The following is a 20,063-nucleotide window of genomic DNA, read 5'->3' as shown; positions in this document are numbered from 1 at the left end:
ATTAGGGCCACAGTGCTCATCATAGTGCAGTATCTAGCTCTGGAGCATTCAAACTCAGTGGTTCCTCATTCTCCACACTGGCTCATTCCTCCCAACTATGCTGCCCTGCTCTGGTAACCCCAAGAGAAAATTCAGTTTAAATCAGCATTTCCACAGCACTCCATGGAGCTGTTCTCACAACCTTTCTGCACTTGTTAGTTTTTTTCTTAGCTATGATTGGCAGGCACCACATTTCCAAACCATGTCCATAATTTTGTTTACTTAGGATGATGTGGTGATGGGAACCCTGACAGTGAGAGAAAATTTCCAGTTCTCAGCAGCACTCCGACTACCCACATCTGTGAAGGAACAGGAAAAGAGGGAACGAATTGACCAGATCATCAAGGAATTGGGTTTGACCAAAGTGGCAGATTCCAAGGTAATAGGTGTGTAAACTGTCATCGTATGGTGCCTAATTAATAGCAAATATTAAATAATTTTTTGACAAAATGGCTTCACTTTAGCAAGCGTTTTTGATTTAATGCATTATTCTAATAGCAGAAGGGCTGATAAGCCCCAACACAGCTGCCTGATCCCATAGTATCAATGAAGATAAAAGTGTGGCATTGTTATTTCTGTCTATCATTAAGTTATCAGACACAGAACAGGTGGTTACCAGTAGGAGGAAAGCAGGTGACCTGAGTGGCCAGACTGTCATGAAGAAATTTAGATTTGAGGGCGAAAACTTTTAAGGGGGACCCTTTTTTTCTGCAACTTTCAGATTTGCATTATTCCATTACAAAATGTGAATCTTTGAATCTATATTTGGATCTATGGTCAAAATGTGATCACCCAGAGCTCTCCCAGATGTTGATGTGCTGTTACATGTGTTGGATGTTGTTTGCTTGAATACTTTGAAGTCAGGCAAAACGATACAAGCTGCTTGTTTTGCACTAGGTTGGCACCCAGTTTATTCGTGGTGTATCTGGGGGAGAGAGAAAACGGACTAATATTGGAATGGAACTCATTACCGACCCTGCAATCTTGTTCTTAGATGAACCAACTACTGGATTGGATGCCAGCACTGCCAATGCTGTCTTGCTGCTCCTGAAAAGGTGACTGCAATGGAATCACTGGGAAAGAACCAGCTTTGACAGATCTGTGCCATAGATCTGCAATTAAAATGTGGTTAGAACGGTTAATATGCAGTTACTATACTGCTGGGCTTGTTTTGTTCCTTTTTGTACCTTGCATAGGATTCTCCAACAACCTGTTGAACTGTTTATTTACTGATTTATATTGGAAGGAATTTGAAAGAATAAAACTCCACAAAGAGCTCAGATATTTGATACCGCTATTATTTTCCACTTTACATTCAGGATGTCAAGGCAGGGGAAAACAATAATCTTTTCCATCCATCAGCCCCGGTACTCCATATTCAGATTGTTTGACAACCTGACATTATTGGCTGCAGGAAGAATGCTGTACCATGGTCCCGCTCAGAATGCAATTGAATACTTCAAATCTATTGGTGAGCTTTTTTCTGGAGCTAGTCACAATGGTGGACACTGAAAGGAACATGCTTAAAATGCAGCTCTGTTTTGAAAAATGTCTCAGTAAAAATGACTCTTGAATCCTGGGATTCAATGTTTAATGTGTTTAATTGTTTCCCATACCAAAATATACTAAAGAATTGCTTTTTTAATATAACAGTAATATTGATGCAAAGTTAAAGTTGAAAAACCAAGCACTGAGAAATCGAGAAATGCAAAGTTGAGGATGAAGGCTGAACCTTAACTGTTACCTTTTGTGCTTATTAGTAATTACTTTAAAAGTAAAAAGTAATGCACTTTATATCACAGTATTTAGTTCTGTTTTGTTATATGAACTGTACATTAAGACCCTGATTCAGTAAAACACTTGACCACATGCCTGACTTTAAGCACATGCTCAAGTCCTGTTGAACAGGAATGGACTTACTCATTAACTTACATTAAACATGTATTTGCTGAACTGGAGCCTAAAGCATCCCAACAATATGGCCTGATCTTGCAGTCTTTACATGGGCAAAATTCGCACTGATATCAATGTTAGTTTTGCCTTCGTATTGGCTTTAGGATGATGCCCATAATGCTCAACTACCAAACAAACTGAAAAAGCATGCCAGTGGCAGTTACCTAAAATGGAAAAACAGTTGGAAAGTCTAAAGTCCTTAAATGTGAAGTGTTTTTCCTGGTATTTGGTCGCTTTACCCGTAGATATGTGGGTTCAGTAAATCCAAATGATTTAAATTGCCATAAGGAGAAGCAGAAAAATGGACTTCTCTTTAAGTCTATTAACACCAGCTCATAGGTCAAAATAGAATTAGCAACAACAGACGTGCAGTTAGAATTTGGAAGGGTTCATTTGTTAGTTGTCACCTATGGGTATTCTGAAGCCTTACTGCTTTCTTTTTTTTGGCAGCTTTGATAGGACCTATTTTGCCATATCCTTACTCATGTTGAATAGTAATTTGGGCCATTGGGACTCCATTGTGATGCAAGTCACTACTCAACATAAGTAAGGATATTATAAGCTGGCCCATGATTTGTTACTTCAAGTGCTTTGCAACACATTTTACCATCTGTAGAATGACTTGTGTTAAGGAATGAATACTATTTCTTTGCAGGTTATGAATGTGAGCCATACAACAATCCTGCTGATTTTTTTCTGGATGTCATAAATGGAGACTCAACTGCTGTGGCATCAAGCAAGGCTAACGATGTTGACCTAGGTATGAAACTGAAGTTCTTCATAGAGTTAGAAGCTGATTTGCAGGGTGACAAAATGTGTTTTGGATTTATCAACTCTGGCATGAAAAAATCACTTTCAGGTGCATCAAGTTAACAGTAATAGTTTCTTCCATTTATGCACTCAAGAGTTACTTGGGACACCCACATACACATAAGAGAAACAGTATCTTCTACAGTATCTCTCCACCATGAAATTTCCCTTTATAAAACCATCTCACTATGTACAGTACAAAATGACTTTTGTATGTAACATTTAATAGTCATTGTTTTGTGAAAGGCAGTTTTTACATGTGGTTCTTTTCCCCCAAACAGTAGGGACTGTTCTTCCAATGAATTTAATAGCAAAATTCCCATTTTCTTGACCATGGAAGCCAGATCAGGCCAACCAGATCTGACACCCTGTTGTGATACCCAGTAGTGACAAAAAACAAAATACTAAAACTCTTTGTAATTATATGCAATAAATCTTGATATCAGCGTTGCATGTGTATTTAATGCATAAAATATTTGTTATGTTACTAGACTGATTTTATTTTTCCATTTATGCAATGGTAGCTTGTTGCTCATAAATTCAGCTGTGGTAATCTATCTTTAGTATCAATTTCTTCAGGAACTGCATCATACATGGTTATCGTAATCATATTAACATTGCTATGTATATTGTCAACCCAATATAGGGATTGATTCTTTTTAATCTCAACAAAATTATACAGACTAAGGCCTGCTTTACACACAGACTATACTGTACAGCTATATCTATTTTGCTACTAAAAGTAAAATTTTGTCTCATTTCCAGGGAGTCTATTTTCCCACTTTGACAGCCTGATCCAAAACTGACATCAAGGGAAGTAATCCCATGGAGTTCACTAGGCTTTGAATCAGGCCCTATACGCACATGTGCTGTAGGAGGAAAATATACCCCTTAAGAATGAAGAGACTCAGTAAAGGTTGCAGAATGATGCCTACACACCTTCAGAAGAGTTCCTCAGGGACTCACCTTTGATTTCTGTTGAATAAAAGTATTTGCTATTATTTTTTGCTCTAAACTAAAAAATGAATATTGTAGTTTTCAGAGACTATAATAAACAAATGCCTGATCCTGCTCCATTGAATTCAGTGGGCATTTTAACATTGACTGCAATGAGTGAAGGATCAAGCTCCAAATGAGGAGAGCAAGTCTTCTCACACCAAAGACATATACTGTAACAATCCAGAATCAAATTAATCACACGCATATACAAAAAAAACCCTCAATATAAATGAAAAAAATAAAAGCTGGGGTGTTTTCAATATCCATGTATCGCAGTGATAGTACATTAGAGACATTTCTGAACTATAAAATACCTGATCAATGGTGAATTCATTATATATGATTTAATAACGGGTTTATTTAAACCAATATTAAGGTGCCAGTTCTGCTGCACAGAGTAGATAAAAGATCAATCTTTAAAGGCTAAATTTGTTCTTTAAGTTCTAGAGAAACACTCCCCCCCCCTCCCCACAATGCAATTCTTGTACTTTATAATTATAATCGTGAATTGTTTAGAAGGTTTATTTATTGAGTCTTTCATACTTGGTAAATTTGAGAGCCCCAAATGAATGTAATGCTTTCAAACTGACATAGGTCAACAGATTCGGGTGAACAGGCGGATATATCTATACATTGTATTGTCTGGTCGATATCACAGGGACAGATTCGCTCTGGCCCTTATGGAGGTACACAGTATGTGGGGAGGGCACAAGGAGCCTTCCTTCCTAGTGCAGCCCACCTAAGGGCCCAGCTGAATTGCAGCTAATGAGTTGTGAGGGGCTACTTCCCCAGGTGTGCAGTTGCAATGGGGAGGAGGCAAGGCTATGTCTTCCATTCCCTCTGCATTAGCTTGAAGAATGGGACCAGCCCAGCAGGAGTTTCTCAGTTTTTAGCTTCAACAGAATGAGACTTGATAGGTCAGCCTGCTATAGAGCCTCTGTCCATAGTTTTCTGGAACTTGCATTGCCTCCCCCTCAAAATAGATCATTTCCGCCAAATAGGGCCTTCAATTTTTTATAATATTTTGTACCTCATACTACTAGACTGAATGGAATGGATTAATTTAACTAAATAAGCCACAATAATTGCTATGTCATTGATTAGTAACCAAAACTCTAGCATAACTCTGTGGGCTTGATTACTGGAGAATTACTTTTTTCTGTGAATTCAATAAAAGGTAACCAAATATTTTTTTCTCTTTAACCTGAAGATAACATTGAAGAACACATCAACCGTGATAAGAGTTTGGCAGAGAAGTTAGCAGAGCAGTATTCCAGTTCTACCTACTACAAAGAAACAAAAGCAGTCTTAGAGAACATTTCTCGGGAAAATAAAAAGAAAATGAAGACATTTTTCAGACCAGTTACATACACCACTTCCTTCTTTCATCAGCTCAAGTGGGTGTCCAAACGCACATTTAAAAACTTGCTAGGCAACCCTCAAGCCTCCATAGCTCAGGTAATCATAGTTAATAAAACAGTTGTAAGTCTGATTTGATTTGAACTTTTCTATCTGAAGATGAGTTAGGCACAATTGTGCACTTGCAAATTTTGGGGTAAAATGTGCACCTGAAATAGAGGTCAATATCTGAAAATCTGGGCCATAAAATACTGGGCTGAATGATCCCAAACAACAAACATGACAGGGACATTCAACAATTTAGTGACTAACACTTACCATTATATTAGGTCTATAGAGCCTGATTCTTCTCTCACTTATGTCATTAAGGACACGATTCTGCCATACTGATCCATGATAAGTAGTACCTTGTCCTGCAAATAGTCCCATGCATACCTGCCATGCTACACTAAAATATGGTCCTCACCTCTGATCTATGTACTGTGCAAGTCATCTGTATCCCAGGATCTGACCAACTGCATTCTGTGATTTTTCCAAGGGAAGGTAAATTAGCTAACCTTATACAATTAATTAGCTCTTAACACATAATTATTTTCTAGTAGCTGATTCAAACACAGAGATATTCTCATGGTCTCCCACATCACATAAAGATGAAATGGCTACACCTGAAGACCATGATATGTTGTTTAAAATGTGTAATGTAAAACATGGTTTGATTGTAGCATGTCTTAAAGGAGAGGAAGCATGTTCTATCAGCAGGGCCGTTTTAAGACCTTCATGGGCCCCAGGCACACTTGCCTTCATAGGCCCCCTTCCCCCCCCTGAAATAACTAATTTGATTTTAAGCTATTAATAAATAGTTTTTTAAATAAAAATAAAAAATTATATATAAAATTTTTTTCGTAGGCCCTGAAAGTTTCGTAGGCCCTAGGCACTGTGCCTATTGTACCTAATGGATAATACAGCCCTGTCTATCAGGCAGAGTTTATATGACCTTCTTAACATTGCTTTTTGGAAACTCAGCACAGTATTACGACGTTCATGGATTTTTAAAAATTTGCAAGTTGCCTTTAAATGAAGAATTGTTATTGATTTCTTCTGGGGAATAAGTAATTAGCAAATAACATTTATGGGCCTGATCCTGAAGTCCTTACTGCAGCTACACTCCCATTTGAATTTTGTCTGAGTAATACAAGAAGGGATCCAAACCATAATAAAAAGTTGAACCCTATCACTGTTATAAGTTGTCTGGGTTAAGAAAAAACATTGTGAGTAAAATAAAAATTCCTAGCAAAGGAGAAATCTGTTCAGAATCCCTCAAGTTAAAAGGCTTTATATGTGTATATCTGTATGTTGATATTATGGATATCCCAAATAGCTGCATTGCAAAAGATTGACCTTGTGACAAGAATTATACTCTCAAAAGCTTTATAATACTTCAGGGTTAATGGTCCTGACTTTTTTCTCACAATTTTTTCTGTCTCCCAAACCTCATTAGGAATGGATTTCAAATATATTCTATAAATGGTGCACAGTTCACTAAGCCGTGTTTGCTAATCCTCTCCAAATTGGTCTTGATATGGTTTTTGTTTTCCACTACAATTGGCTTAGTGGCTGAATTATCCCTGACATTTGGTCCTTTTGGCAGGTTCTTAGTGATACGGTACCACGTATCAAATGCTTTATAGTGTTAAGACTCATGCATCCCTCATGCTTAACCATGACTGAACTGCCTGATACCATCATTTTTGCTGAGATTTGCTTTGCTTCTACTTAGTTTTAAGAAATTGTGACATTCAGAGTTAATCATTTTGATTATATCACTGAATCCACTGATAATTCTGCTATTTAAAAATCTAAGTTGCATGTTTCTATTTACACAGAGCCAGATTCCGATACCCTCATTTATATTGAATAGCATTCTACTCCACAAGTAGAGTGCTATTTAGTGTGTTGCTTTAAGAATCTGGCCTTTAGGATTAAATCCTGCCCTTCCTGAGAGTGCAAAGGATACCAGCAGCTCCAAAACTACAATCCACAAAAGCCAGCATGCTAAGATAGCCAATGGGAAATGCTGACCAAAGGGGCGAGTTTACCTCTCTCTCAGAGATAGGCACCTAAATCCAGGCTATAGGAAGGTGCCTACCTTTGTTTAGTAATCCATAAATGGGCACCCACCACCTGGAGTAATACATTTTAGATAGGTAGAGTGTTTTTTGTGGAAGTAAGCTAGGCACCTGCCTCATACCACACAAAAGCAGCCACTAGAGGCAGTGGAGGTGGTGCTACTGCCCCCCTTAAAATTTTTAGCCCAGTGATTAGAGTACTCACCTGGGATGTGGGAGACCCCGGTTCAAAACCCTCTTCTCTGACAGAGAGGGAAAAAGGATTTGAACAGAGGACTCCCATCTCTTAAAAAAGTGCTTTATGGCTCCCTCAATTTCTCCTGCTGAAACTGTTCCACTGTGGATAAAAAATGAAAGTATGATTGGAACAGGGGAACTGGACCCAGCTAGATTCCCTTACCATTGGGCTAGAGTCATTCCTTGCCCCTCCCCCCCTTCCTGGCCTACTGACAGTTCCACTGTACATAAATACTTAAATTGTCATAGTCTGGGGTTTAGGATCCTACTACTAGTTTTTGTATGCTCTAAACCCTCACACTCATTTTCCCATTTCTTATTTAGATACCATGAGTACATTTCTTTCCAATCTGTATCCACCACGTAAATATTTTATGTCATTTTTACAGTTTTGAACTTTTAAAAATGTTCATTACAATACAAATTTATATTGTATTTCTTCTTTATTTTTTAATTATTTTATTTTATTTTAGCTGTGTGTTACAATTTTCCTGGGACTAGTTGTAGGTGCCATTTTCTTTGGGATAAAAGATGATTTTACCGGCGTGCAAAACAGGTTAGTCAACTCAGGGAGTGAATATCAACAGGGTAGATAAAACCTTGCTGTTATCATTATAAGATAATGAAAATTTCTGAGGCTGAAAAGTAACCTTTCTTGACTTTTGTGAAATACCATAGCTACTACTTTAAAGCAAGTGCATACCTGTAAATCGCAAGTTACAAAATAAGCTGCAATCCTGCAGTGAGCTCCATGTAGGCAGATCCCTCCACCTGCATGGAGCTCATTGCAGTTTCGAGGCCTGAAGGACCCATGTCTGCAACTCTTACTCATGTTGTCTACTACCTTATGCCAAGTAGTCCTGGTAAAATCAGTGTGTAGTCAGGTGCTCTTCACTGTAAATAAGAGTGGCAGCATTGGGTCCTAAGCTTTCAGTGAAAGATTCCTGAAAATTATATAAAATATTAAAAATGCGTAACTGTACATTAACCGCTGCAACAATCAAACAAACATTATCTGGAAAAACTTCCTTGAGGTAAAATTCAACAGCCAATTTTTCAGACTTGCTGCCTAAAGCTCTGTTTCTGCAAGTACTTATACACATGCTTAACTTTACACCGAGGATCTACTAATGTAAATTAAGTTACTTGAGTGTGCGTGTGTTTGTATGACCGGGGCCTAAATCTATGTTTGGTACCTAAATAAAAGTGGCCTGATTACCAGAGGTGTTGATCATCTGCAACTGTGGGAACTGTTGGTGCTCAGCACCTCTTAAAATCTGGCTATTTTTATTAAAGCACCCCACAATCGTTTTAGGTGCTTAAATTTGGCATCCACATTTGAAAATTTTGGCCTTTCATTTTGGCAAGTAAACCCATCTCCCATTTTTAGTTGCTCACAATTTTCTCAGACAAATTCCTTGCAGACTGAAATTTTTGGTCTCATATTTGGGCTCAGTCCAAAGATGATTTAAACAAAATATTGAGTAAAGTCAGTCAAATAATTTTTCATTTATCTGAGTCTGACAAGCAAAAAAATGTTACCCATATATTCCAATAATAAATATTGAACTCAGGTAGCTCAAGAATTGCTAGAACTTCAATCTTAGGGCCATACTGGCTTCTGTTGAAGTCAATGGAAATTTTACAATTAACTTAACCAGTAGTGGGATGAGTCCCTTAAATTGTTTAGTAGATCTCACTGAAACTTAAAAAGTAATACAATTGTGAAGGAAATTGGTTTAGCAGTTTGAATGAAGATGCTTTAAAATTTTTCTGCCTGTTTTTCCATGCCTATTTTAAGGACATATTTATTCAGGATGCATGTGCTAATGACATCCCACTTAATGGTGCCCTGCTTCTCTGGCGATGAGTTATTAAATGTTGTGAATTAGTTAAGTAAGCCAACGACCAAAAAAAACATAATGAAATATATTTTGTTATTTTATATTTTGTAAAGAAATCTTAGTTATATAAATCCATCCTACAGAATCTACTTTTATATCTCTGCTGAGAAATAAGGAGACACAGCAATTTGTGCATAAATTATGGAGTATGTGGAGTAGCAAAACACATACAAGTGAATTCTGTGAATTCTTTGGAAGGGTTTAGACATGGTCCATTGTAAAAACTACTGAAAATATATTTAAAATAATTGAATAAAACATTTATGTAGCTGATTTTATAAGTGTAAATATTTGTTTTACCATAGAGTTGGAGCAATGTTCTTTGTGACCACCAACCAGTGTTTCAGCAGTATTTCAGCTATTGAACTTTTTATTGTGGAAAAAAAGATATTTATGTAAGTAAAGCTGGATGTAATGGGTAACATTGTCTATTGTCAGTGGGACTTATTCAACTTCTAGTCTTTTTTGTTGTCTTACTAAATTGTCATCTAGATGTGACAGTTCAGTTATTCAGACTGGTCTAATTATTCACTGCAAGTAATATTCACTGCAAAGGTATTTTTCTAATCCTGTTTGTAAGTTGTTTGCAAAGCAATCACCATTTCTGTGAATAGTTTTGTCTATAAACGCTAATAATTTGGATAAATACTTTTCACATTGTGAGTTGTGAACTATTCACTTCATCTCTTCATTAATAAGTGTTTGGTTTGTTACCAGAATCATATGGAGTTGATAATATATCCTAATTGGATACTTGGACGTTACAGGGTTTGAGTCACAAAGTGAGAGAATTATATATTTGTATAATTTACCTCTCTTTTCAAAGTATGTTTTGATGATGTAAGACATACTCTAAAGACTGTGGGCCATATTCTGAGAGGTCTGTGTACACGATTGTGTGTAGCAATATTCAAATATATTTGCATATGTAATTATCAAGATTTTAATGACAAACCTCATTGGCTATTTGCATGTATAATTACAGTATGTGCACAAATGCATTCTTATTTTACCATTTGGAATTGCATGCCCGACTTATCAAAACCTGTGCATATGTGAAAATGGTTTGATTGCTTTATAACTGACATAATCTGTAATATGCTATATATATTTCTGTGTTCTAGACATGAATATATCAGTGGGTACTACAGAGTGTCTGCATACTTCGTCTCAAAGCTAATGGCTGATCTAATACCCATGAGGACTTTACCAAGCATCATCTTCACCTGTATAATTTATTTCATGTTAGGCAAGTGCCCTCCCCACAAATTGCATTAAAACTAAAAAAAAAAAAAAAATTGCTTCAGAACCAACAATGCATACTCATTTTATGCCTCTGGACTGGGCACACTTGCAAAGCTTCAAGCACTCTTGTCACAGTCTTTTCAATCATTTCCCCTGTTAGTAAGGACAATTTTAAAATTTTAGGCATCCATATTTAGACCATTAATGCAGTTTCAAACATCATGCTCCTCACACATTTCAGGAAGGTCAGACTGAAATATTTCATGGAGCAAGAAATTCAGACAACCAGAAACTTTCAGTATGTTTCAAAACTGAATAAACAATAAATAATAACATGTTAGCAGAATGTAAGTACAAAACAAAAATCATCACTTATTCTAGTCTGAGTTTTTCTCTTAAAGAATCAAGATATTATGGTACTATTGGGATACACAGTAAGAATATTTACATGGCTGTGAAACAGGAGTTCTTCAGAAACTACTGCCTAATCTACAGCCATCAAGCCACTCCTGATACACCTGACCCATTTGAAACAAGTGAAATACTATTTGATGTTTATTGCATGTGATGTACTGCTGTATGGGGTGAGGTATGAGCTGCTTCTCATTCAGTTTTTCTGTGGTGATAACTTGATCTCCTAGTGAATCAAGAAGCCTCCTCCTTTATCGTGGCGTGGATGAGACACATTACAGCTTTTTCTCCCTCTGTTTAACTGAAAAACTCCATCTACAATCCTCCAACCCCTTGCACAAATATACACATCGGTTCTCTTCTAGACAAATTCCCTATTCTTCATGCACATGGCAGTCTGAATGCTTTCCCATAACCAGCAAGTCATAGGAATTTGGGACACTGATCCTTGGGCCTTGCAGCCCGTGATCCTAATTGTATGGTGTGGTGGGGGAAAGAGGGCAGATTTGCTTGAATCAGTCCTCCCACAAATTTTGTTCTAAGAAGAGGGGTCAACTATGTATATTAGGATAGTACATATTGACTATGGTACAAGCGCTGACAAAATTATACTGACAGCATTTTTGTTCTGCTCTCTAAGGTTTGAAGCCAAGAGTAGATGCCTTCTTTATAATGATGTTTACTCTTATGATGGTATCCTACACAGCCACTTCTATGGCGCTAGCGATTGCAACAGGACAGAATGTGGTAGCTGTAGCTAATCTACTCATGACCATCACGTTTGTTTTTATGATTGTGAGTAGCATTATTATGTTTTCATTTATTTAGACATAAACCCAAGCAGCTGTGGAGTACAGAGCCAGATTGAGATCTGAATCTGAATTCTGTAAAAAGATCAAGAATCTGGGGCTTTGATGTTCCACTTTGATGTTCCATACATTCACCAACATCGCAGTCAGGCCTGTTTCTGAATTTCTCCAGAAATTTGGGGTCATGGTGGATTTTGGATCTGGTGTTTTAGTTAGGGCCAAATTTTAGTGATAAAAATAATGGGAAAGAAGAAGGGAGAGGTCATGCCAGGGATAAGAGGGGGTGTGGTGAATAATGCTTCACTTGATCTGCAACTAGTGCAGAGTTCCCTGTGGGACTGTTGCAGCCAGCATAATTTAGAGAAGACATTAGCTGATTTTGGGCTGGATGAGCAGAGTGGTGGCTTAGAGTCACATTTCCCCTGCTCTCTTCAGTTGAGCCAAGCATAAAGTCTCTTAAATTATGAGCCCATTACCTAACAAATCACCAACAAGGAACCCAACCATCTAACAGACTAGAATCTGACAATCTATTAATAGGCCACATCTGAAAGAGATGTGTGTTGGCAATAATGCAACATAGATGGAAGCATGCCCAATTTTCCACACAGGGAAACACAGCATTGGACAGTGATCCCAGGGTCACTTGGGGAAAAGTCCTCCCTGAACGTTCTCAGTGTGGCTCTTCAAAAGTGCCTGTCTGCCTTGTTTTTATCCAGTTGCCACTGAAGAAGCAAAGGCAGTGGTTGCAGAACAGAAAATATAATCTCATACTTTAAAAAAAGATATCTTAACAAGAACCTGATTTGGGGTTTTCTCCTAAGGAGCAAAAGCATAGTAAACCAGCATAATCCAATAGGCGTTACATGTGTGCTCTGTCTGGAGGATATAAACCTCTTATTATCCCCCAATGTAACATGACTCAGGACTTCTGCATAGCATATAGATTTAATGGGAGTTACTTGTGCACATTTGATCAATTGATTAATAAAGGAGACTCTGGACTGAAAACTCTTCCTGCAAAATGGAACTTAGATTTTTTATTGTGTCTTCACTGACTATAGATTTTCTCCGGGTTGTTGGTAAATCTTACAAGCATCATGTCTTGGCTTTCCTGGCTGCAGTATTTTAGCATCCCTCGATATGGCATGACAGTAAGTACTATATATTCCTGGGCATTTTGTTTAGAAGCATTTGTCAAAAGAGACCATCTCAATCTGATGGGAGAAATAAACCCAAGTTTCATAGATTAGTGAACAAAGGGCAAGTTGTTGAAACATATTGAAATTAAAACTAGACAAAACATACTGTAGTTAGGTAGCATGTAGCATGATGGGTTTATTGATACAGCAGCTAAAGTTGATTATAAGAAGTAAGTGTCTCCTATCTGCAAACAGTTCAAATGTGCAGAGATGTGCAGGTATTGATACAACTATATATCTCAAGTTATAACTATATTGGGATACAGTTTGTATAAAACACTATATAAAATGAAACGTGATTGTATTACTTAAAAATAAAAGAGATTTGCTGTGTTTCATAAGCTGAGTCAGTAATGCAGTTATGGTGGAAAATATGGTGTCTTTTGAGAGCTCTGGGCTTTATAGATGATCTCTGTTATATGAGGTGCTGAATAAACTATATTCTTACACCATGTATACTACACCCTTACAACAAAATCAGCTATGCCACTGTGTTAGAAAAGGTGGATTTGTCTATGATGCCATAAAACTTTTGAAGATATTTTTATTAAGTATCTGATCCTATTGGTTTGTCATTGCTTTAATAGTCACTCACTTGTCATTTTTTTCTTTTATCTTAAAAGGCTTTGCAAATTAATGAATTTACAGATCTGAAATTTTGCACTGATAGCACTAATACAAGTCAGAGTGGTATGAATTGCACACAGGTTAACCAACCGTAAGTATTTATTTTGCATTAAAATGAATCCCTCTATAAGGCATCTACACGATTTCAAGGGTTTTTTTTTGAGTGCTAGAGAATTTGAGGTGCATTCAGCACTTACAGTAGGATTCTTTATTGTAATGTTTCTTTAGTATTAGGAAAATAGCATTTTGGGGGGTTCTTTTTGCATTATATGTGCTGAGATAACATCCTGCAGAGGCCATTAGCAAAGGAAACAGTAAAGTCTATGGACCTTGACTGGAAGACCCAGATGGAGTGTAGACATACCCAGTGAGATTAAGGCCTGGTCTACACTACGAAATTAGGTCAGAATAACTATGTTGCTCAGGGATGTGAAAAATACACCCTGAGTGAAGCAGTTAAACCAGCTTAACCCCTATTGTAGACTGTGCTAGGTTGATGGAATTCTCCTGTCGACCTAGCTACCATCCCTTGGGCAGATGGAGTACCTATGCTAATGGGAGAACCTCTAACTGTTGGAGTGGTTAGTGTCTTCACTGAAGTGCTACAGCGGTGCAGCTGCATCACTGCTGCATTTTAAGTGTAGAGAGGTCCTAAGTGATTTACCCAAAGTCACACAAGAAGTCTGTGGCAGAACTGGAAATTGAACTTGGGTTCCTCAGTCCCAGGCTAGTACCTTAACCCCTGGACCACCTTAAATGTGTTTAAAGTGGTGTAATCTTATCTCAAATCAATCAAAAGAGAAAAAAAAATGGAATTTAAATCCTTGGGTTCTGGGGGTCAGGAGCTCCTGACACGTGAAATGTCTTCATGCATTTTTTTTAAGATTTGGCTGCTGCAAAAATGCCTTTGTTGTCATGTGGAATTCCAGTTTAAATGAATATAACATAACAGATACCTAATAAAGGATTCACTTTTAAAAATCTCTATGTATTTGTTTATAGGTATTGTACTGGAGAAGAATATTTGAAAAATCAAGGATTTGAGGCAACTCCCTGGGGCCTCTGGCAGAATCATGTGGCTCTTGCATGCATGACAATAATTTTCCTTACAATTTCTTATCTGAAACTGCGCTTCATGAAGAAGTTATCTTAAAACAAATGTGTTAATAAATTTGTAATTCACACTGTTCGGGTAGTTTTATAAGTAGGTTGGTTAGAAAACTGACTTGATTCTTTTGTTTATAGTATTCTTTTGTATGCTTTATCTCTTGCCTCAAAATTTAACAAAGTTAACTAAAAACTTCAGCAAAATTAAGTATTCATTGAAATGCACTTTCTCAAAATCTACAGTATGCCTGAATTTTCTTTATTGTCATGAAACATGCTAATAACATTCATCTTCTCATGAGGCCAATTGTAAAGGCAGTCTTTTAATATATGCTATTTACAGAATTTGTTAAAATACAGAACAGTTATGAAATTGCAATAATTAATGGCTCCATCCACAAAGAAAATGGATCCATGATTACGGACCTGTGAAGGTTTTCTTAATTTTTCACATCCAGAGTGATACTCTGACAAAAAAAATGTGATTTGTTAAGGCCTTGGAACACTAATTTAATATTTTATCTTTCCTATTTCCCTCCTTTACACATATACTCCAGCACATAGTCATATTTGCCATGGGACAGATTTTGTGTAGCCCTTATATGGTTGCATAGTTGGTGGTGGGGAGTGGAAGGCTAAGAAGCTGCCTAACCTTTAGGTAGTCTGTATAAGAACTAGGAAGAATTGCAGCCCCTGCAGTTAGTTGGGGCATGCTGGGGACTGTATTATTCCTTGGGGTGCACAGTGCCACAAAAAGACTTTGAGGAACAGGTAGAAGTTTATGTTATGGCTCTGCCCCATCTCTCCCATCTGTACATTAGTCAGATGTACAATCAGTTTGCATGGCTTCTGTAGGAGAGTAAAGAGTTAAAAGCTGGGTAAGTGGTCAGGCCTAAGCTACAGGGAATGGGGTCAAGGCAAGGGCAAACATTGTTTCTGTTAACTGGTGTGAATTTTAGTTAGAGTCTGTTATCTTTTTCTTCTTTTCCTCCCTTCCTGGACATCTGTGCTGGGAATGAGGCTAATAAAATCACTATCGCTGCTCCTGAGTAAGGCCTTGGTGGGAAGAAAGCATTATCTTCTTTCTCCCCCTGGCATACCTTTACTTCGAAGAATGTTGGTGTAAAATGTATAGGTGTTAAGGTGATGTGCCTGACCTCTGTATGGTAATCCTGTAAACAACAAACAGGGGTGGGTACAATTATATTCATTATGTAGTTGTTAATATTCAGTTTATAGGTGTCAATGTAACCAAATAAGGGTCTATAGGGAGTTGCTGAAAATGTATACATTTACATACTGTTATGGATAAAAGAATTGTAAAGTAACCCCCTCATTGCTCACTTGCGATGTCGAGGTGGAACGAGCAGGCAATAAAGGGTTCTGTCTCTCCAATCCACTCCGGGGACAACCTGTTTGGTTGTTTTAACAGCTTCAGTAATGTGGGAATATTTATTGCTGAGTACAAACTTCAACTAATAAATGTGCATTAAAATATACATGACAAATATAATTTATAGTTTCTTTGCACAGTATTTCAGTTAGGAACACAGAAATTACCATACTGCAACAGACGAATAATCTACTTTGGTATCCTATCTCCAACAGTGGCTAGCACTAGCATATTGCAAGGGTTAGGTGGAAAATCTTCCTAATGCATCTGGCCAATTGCACAATATTATAAAATGGGGGAAATGTCTTCCTGATCCTACCTAGTGTTCAGTTTATGCTTTAAAACATAGAGCTTTATAACCCTGGAAATTATTTATTCTACTTACGGTGACTGCAACTACTATTCTTATTCATGGAAACATTGAATCATTTTTTAATTTTAATTTTATCTAGTTAGTTAACAGTATTGCCAATCCCAAATTTTCAAAATCATGAAATTGTCTTAAAAATCATGAGATTTTAAAAAATAATAATGTATTGGTTATTTTTATTTGCTTCATGTTTTCAAGATTTACTCTGCAACCACATGGGCTAGAAATTTCTTTAAAGTGAAAGACGAGATTCTTATGTAATCTCTTAATTCCAGCAGCTGAGCATTTAAGGAAAACACCAAACATCGCTAGACTCATGATCAAATAGTGAGAGTAGGCAACATTGCCTTAATTACATACTACAGCTGTAATACATTAATGTATTTCCCTGTTGAAACTACATATTATCAGTTTATGTTGCATTTTAAATTTTATGTCAAGCACCCTCTGATTTTTGTGCTATGTGAAGGGGTAGGTAGGTATACCCTAATGATATTCTCTATTCTGTTAATTAATTGATATAACTGTTGTATTTATTTCTACTCTCCTTGAATGGAAGGCTTTCCAGATCCTGTGCAATGAATTATCTTTGTTGTCCTTAGGATTTTTTCTATTGCAACTATAGTGTATCTTTTTAATGTGGTGACCAAAATCAAATGAGTTATTCAGCGGACATGCCATCTGATTATGATGGTATTATAATGTTTTCTGTATTCTACTACCCTTCTTAGTGGAACAGAACATCTTAACATTTTCCCCAATTGTTGCACCTCTTCAGTGAGCTGCCTTCAGTGATACTTAGATATTTTTCCCATGACAAACTCCATCAGTATGTATGTGAAGTTTCTTCCAGTATGCCTTACTGCTCTTGTCCATACTGAATTTTATATGACATTGTGTGGCCCAATTACCTAATTGTGTTAGATCCTTCTGAAATTGCACACAATCCTCCCTAGTCTTGACTAATTTAAATAATTTTGTCAGCCACAAATTTTACTACCTCAGGATTTACGCTCTTTTAGATCTTCAGTAAATAAACTGAACATCACCAGTCCTGCTACTGATCCATATTCTCTCTGTGAAATTTGTAATTTGAAATAAAATGTATTAGTAAGTTACAAAAACCTATTAAAAGAACCCAATTTGGCAGCCCTTACTATTTAATTGAAGTCAATAGGGCTGCAGAATTGTGACCAAATATATGTGGGAATAGTTTTATTTTGGTTTTCATAATCATTGCTGTATCATGGCTTTCTCAATGTTGGGCAGAAAAGGTTGTTTCTGTACCTTGAGAATATACATTTTTCATTAGTGCAGCATCAGTTAAACACTTATTTAAAAAAAAATTGAATAGCTCTTTTGTATGCAAGTGGGTCTTAATACACTAGAGCATGGTTTCCCCTTCGGTCCTAAACGCTGGTATACCACCATTTTTAATTTTCTTCTCCATGTATTTTCTTTACTGAAATCCTTCCTCCTCTTTATTTTAAGTTACTAGCAAAATAAATAAGGTAAGCTATAGTTTTTAGGTTTCAAAATGTCTCAGACCTTTGTTATTGACATTAATTGTGCTTATAGCTTAGCTGTTTCCTAAAGACAGAGAAATCCAGCTACCATGTGTGAATGAATTCAAACCATAATGATGTAATAGATAAAACATAATTGCAGTGTATTTTCTACCAAGGCATTTATCAAAAGCATGAAGTCATGTTTCATAACAGTGTCTGATGGATGCTGGTGCTGTACAATGATGGTTGCTCCCTCTATCACTATTTAATATACTGGTATTCTGACTAGTTTAAGAGATCACACCTGTATACTTCAATCAGTCATGGCAAGTCACTCATGAAAGTAGTCTTTTTAAAACACATTGTGCTTTTGTGAATAAGCTAGTTTCTGAATGGTTGAAATTTTATTTTTAACCTTTTCAGGAGTAATGGTCAGTCACCTAGCAATCTAAGTGGCTGGCACAATTTTTGTGTGGTATAACTGATTTAATTTTTATTATGTATGTTTGTTCCATTAAAATATAAAATGTACATCTTAACATTCACAGAACTTATCTCAATTGTATGTACTATTTGATTGTGTTGCCTTCAGACCTTTCAAAGAAAAATTTGCTTTGTCAGAATGTACATTCAGATATAACCTGAACTGTACAGTATACGCAAATGATATATTCCTGTTTAACAGAAATAAGCTTTTACATAAAATTGATATTTATTGTGCAAGCCTTCTAAAAGTATATGTCAAGGTAAATTACAATCAAAGTAGCCAACATCTTGCCAATGTCATTGCCTTAAAATCAGCAGGTTCCTAAGCAAATGATTATAGTTTTGTATTGTGCTCACCAATAAATTTTTATCTGACTGTGCCATTGTTTTAGTGAATATTTTCCTAGTCCCTTCTCGTTTTGTTAGAGTCGACCACTTCCAGTTCTTGCAATTAGTGTGTGCCTGTATATACATATATATGTATATATATGCTAAATATACAAATAAATGGGCAATATTAAAGGAGACTAGTAGGTTTTATTGCACAGCTTTACAGTATAAACTTATCGATGGTCTTGGTAGAATTTTATTATTATTACTATTTCAGTGAATAAGATCGCTGTGTGGTTTTAAACCATTTCGGGGATTATTTTAATTTAAATGTTGACAGTTGCCCCAAGCACCGTCCTACACTGACTGTACCAAGCACATGCCACGCTCGTGCTCTTTTGTTCACAGGCGCTTTTATGGGGCCGGGGGGGTGCGCGCAACAGACGGTCGGTGTCAGTTGTGCGCAGTGGCAGCCAGGTGGGCACGGCCCGCGCAGCGCGATACGCACAGAGTGCAGGGCACAGACAGAGCAAGAGGCCGCCCGGCCGGGCACGGTACAGAGAACGCGATGGCTGCCTAACGCCCCGGGGGGGGGGCGAGGCTGCTGGAGCGTGCGCGCGCCCCAACAGCAGCCGCGGCGGGCCTCCGTTGGAGCCGTTACACTTGCGGGAGCGGGAAAATGATACCGCGCGCGCGGGCGGGCGGGGCGACGCGGGCTGCCTGAGAAGTGAAAACGGGGGGGGGGGAGAGGGGGTAAGGGCAAGCGCCCCGAGCTGGCCGTCGCCTCGAGTCGCGGGTCCAGCCCGGGCAACGCGGACTGGGACAAAGCCAGCCAACCGACTCCGGAGCAGCACGCACCCCACCCCCCAGTCACAGCTCTGCTTCACGTGACTACTGCTCCCAGCCCCGCGGTCCGGACCGGAGCTCCGGATCCTTAGCTCGCCTGCCCATTATCTGCGCAGACGCGGCCACTCCCCCGACCCCAGGATGCCCCTTCATTGACTGCCGCGGGGGAAGGGCTGACGCTGAGTTGAGTCGGGGAAGGGGAGCCGGGGCGGGTCGGGCCGGGCCGGGCCGTCTCGTCTCGTCTCGTCTCGTCTCCTCAGCCTCTAAGACAATCCAAAGAGCTCCTCCTGCGACGTGCAACG

At 37.9% G+C, this 20,063-nt stretch overlaps 1 protein-coding gene across 1 annotated transcript in view; it reads left to right on the top strand.

The window, feature by feature from the left end:
- The window catches only part of LOC137159020 (broad substrate specificity ATP-binding cassette transporter ABCG2-like), a 35,598-nt gene extending 16,651 nt beyond the window's left edge, over positions 1-18,947 (top strand). The window contains exons 5-16 of the mRNA XM_067557154.1: positions 266-418; positions 937-1,094; positions 1,359-1,510; positions 2,648-2,752; positions 5,012-5,259; positions 7,997-8,079; positions 9,733-9,822; positions 10,552-10,676; positions 11,724-11,878; positions 12,957-13,046; positions 13,718-13,812; positions 14,724-18,947. Coding sequence (XP_067413255.1) covers positions 266-418; positions 937-1,094; positions 1,359-1,510; positions 2,648-2,752; positions 5,012-5,259; positions 7,997-8,079; positions 9,733-9,822; positions 10,552-10,676; positions 11,724-11,878; positions 12,957-13,046; positions 13,718-13,812; positions 14,724-14,874 — 1,605 coding nt within the window. The 3' untranslated portion in view covers positions 14,875-18,947. The remainder of the gene's footprint in view (positions 1-265; positions 419-936; positions 1,095-1,358; positions 1,511-2,647; positions 2,753-5,011; positions 5,260-7,996; positions 8,080-9,732; positions 9,823-10,551; positions 10,677-11,723; positions 11,879-12,956; positions 13,047-13,717; positions 13,813-14,723) is intronic.
- The last annotated feature ends 1,116 nt before the right edge of the window (positions 18,948-20,063 follow it).

This window comes from Emydura macquarii, unplaced genomic scaffold, assembly GCF_026122565.2.
Source record: "Emydura macquarii macquarii isolate MOO-44397 ecotype Brisbane River unplaced genomic scaffold, CSIRO-AGI_Emac_v2 contig_1790, whole genome shotgun sequence".
Lineage (NCBI taxonomy): Eukaryota > Metazoa > Chordata > Testudines > Chelidae > Emydura > Emydura macquarii.
Note: the sequence above shows the minus strand (reverse complement) of the source record. Positions and strands in the feature narration are given on the sequence as shown.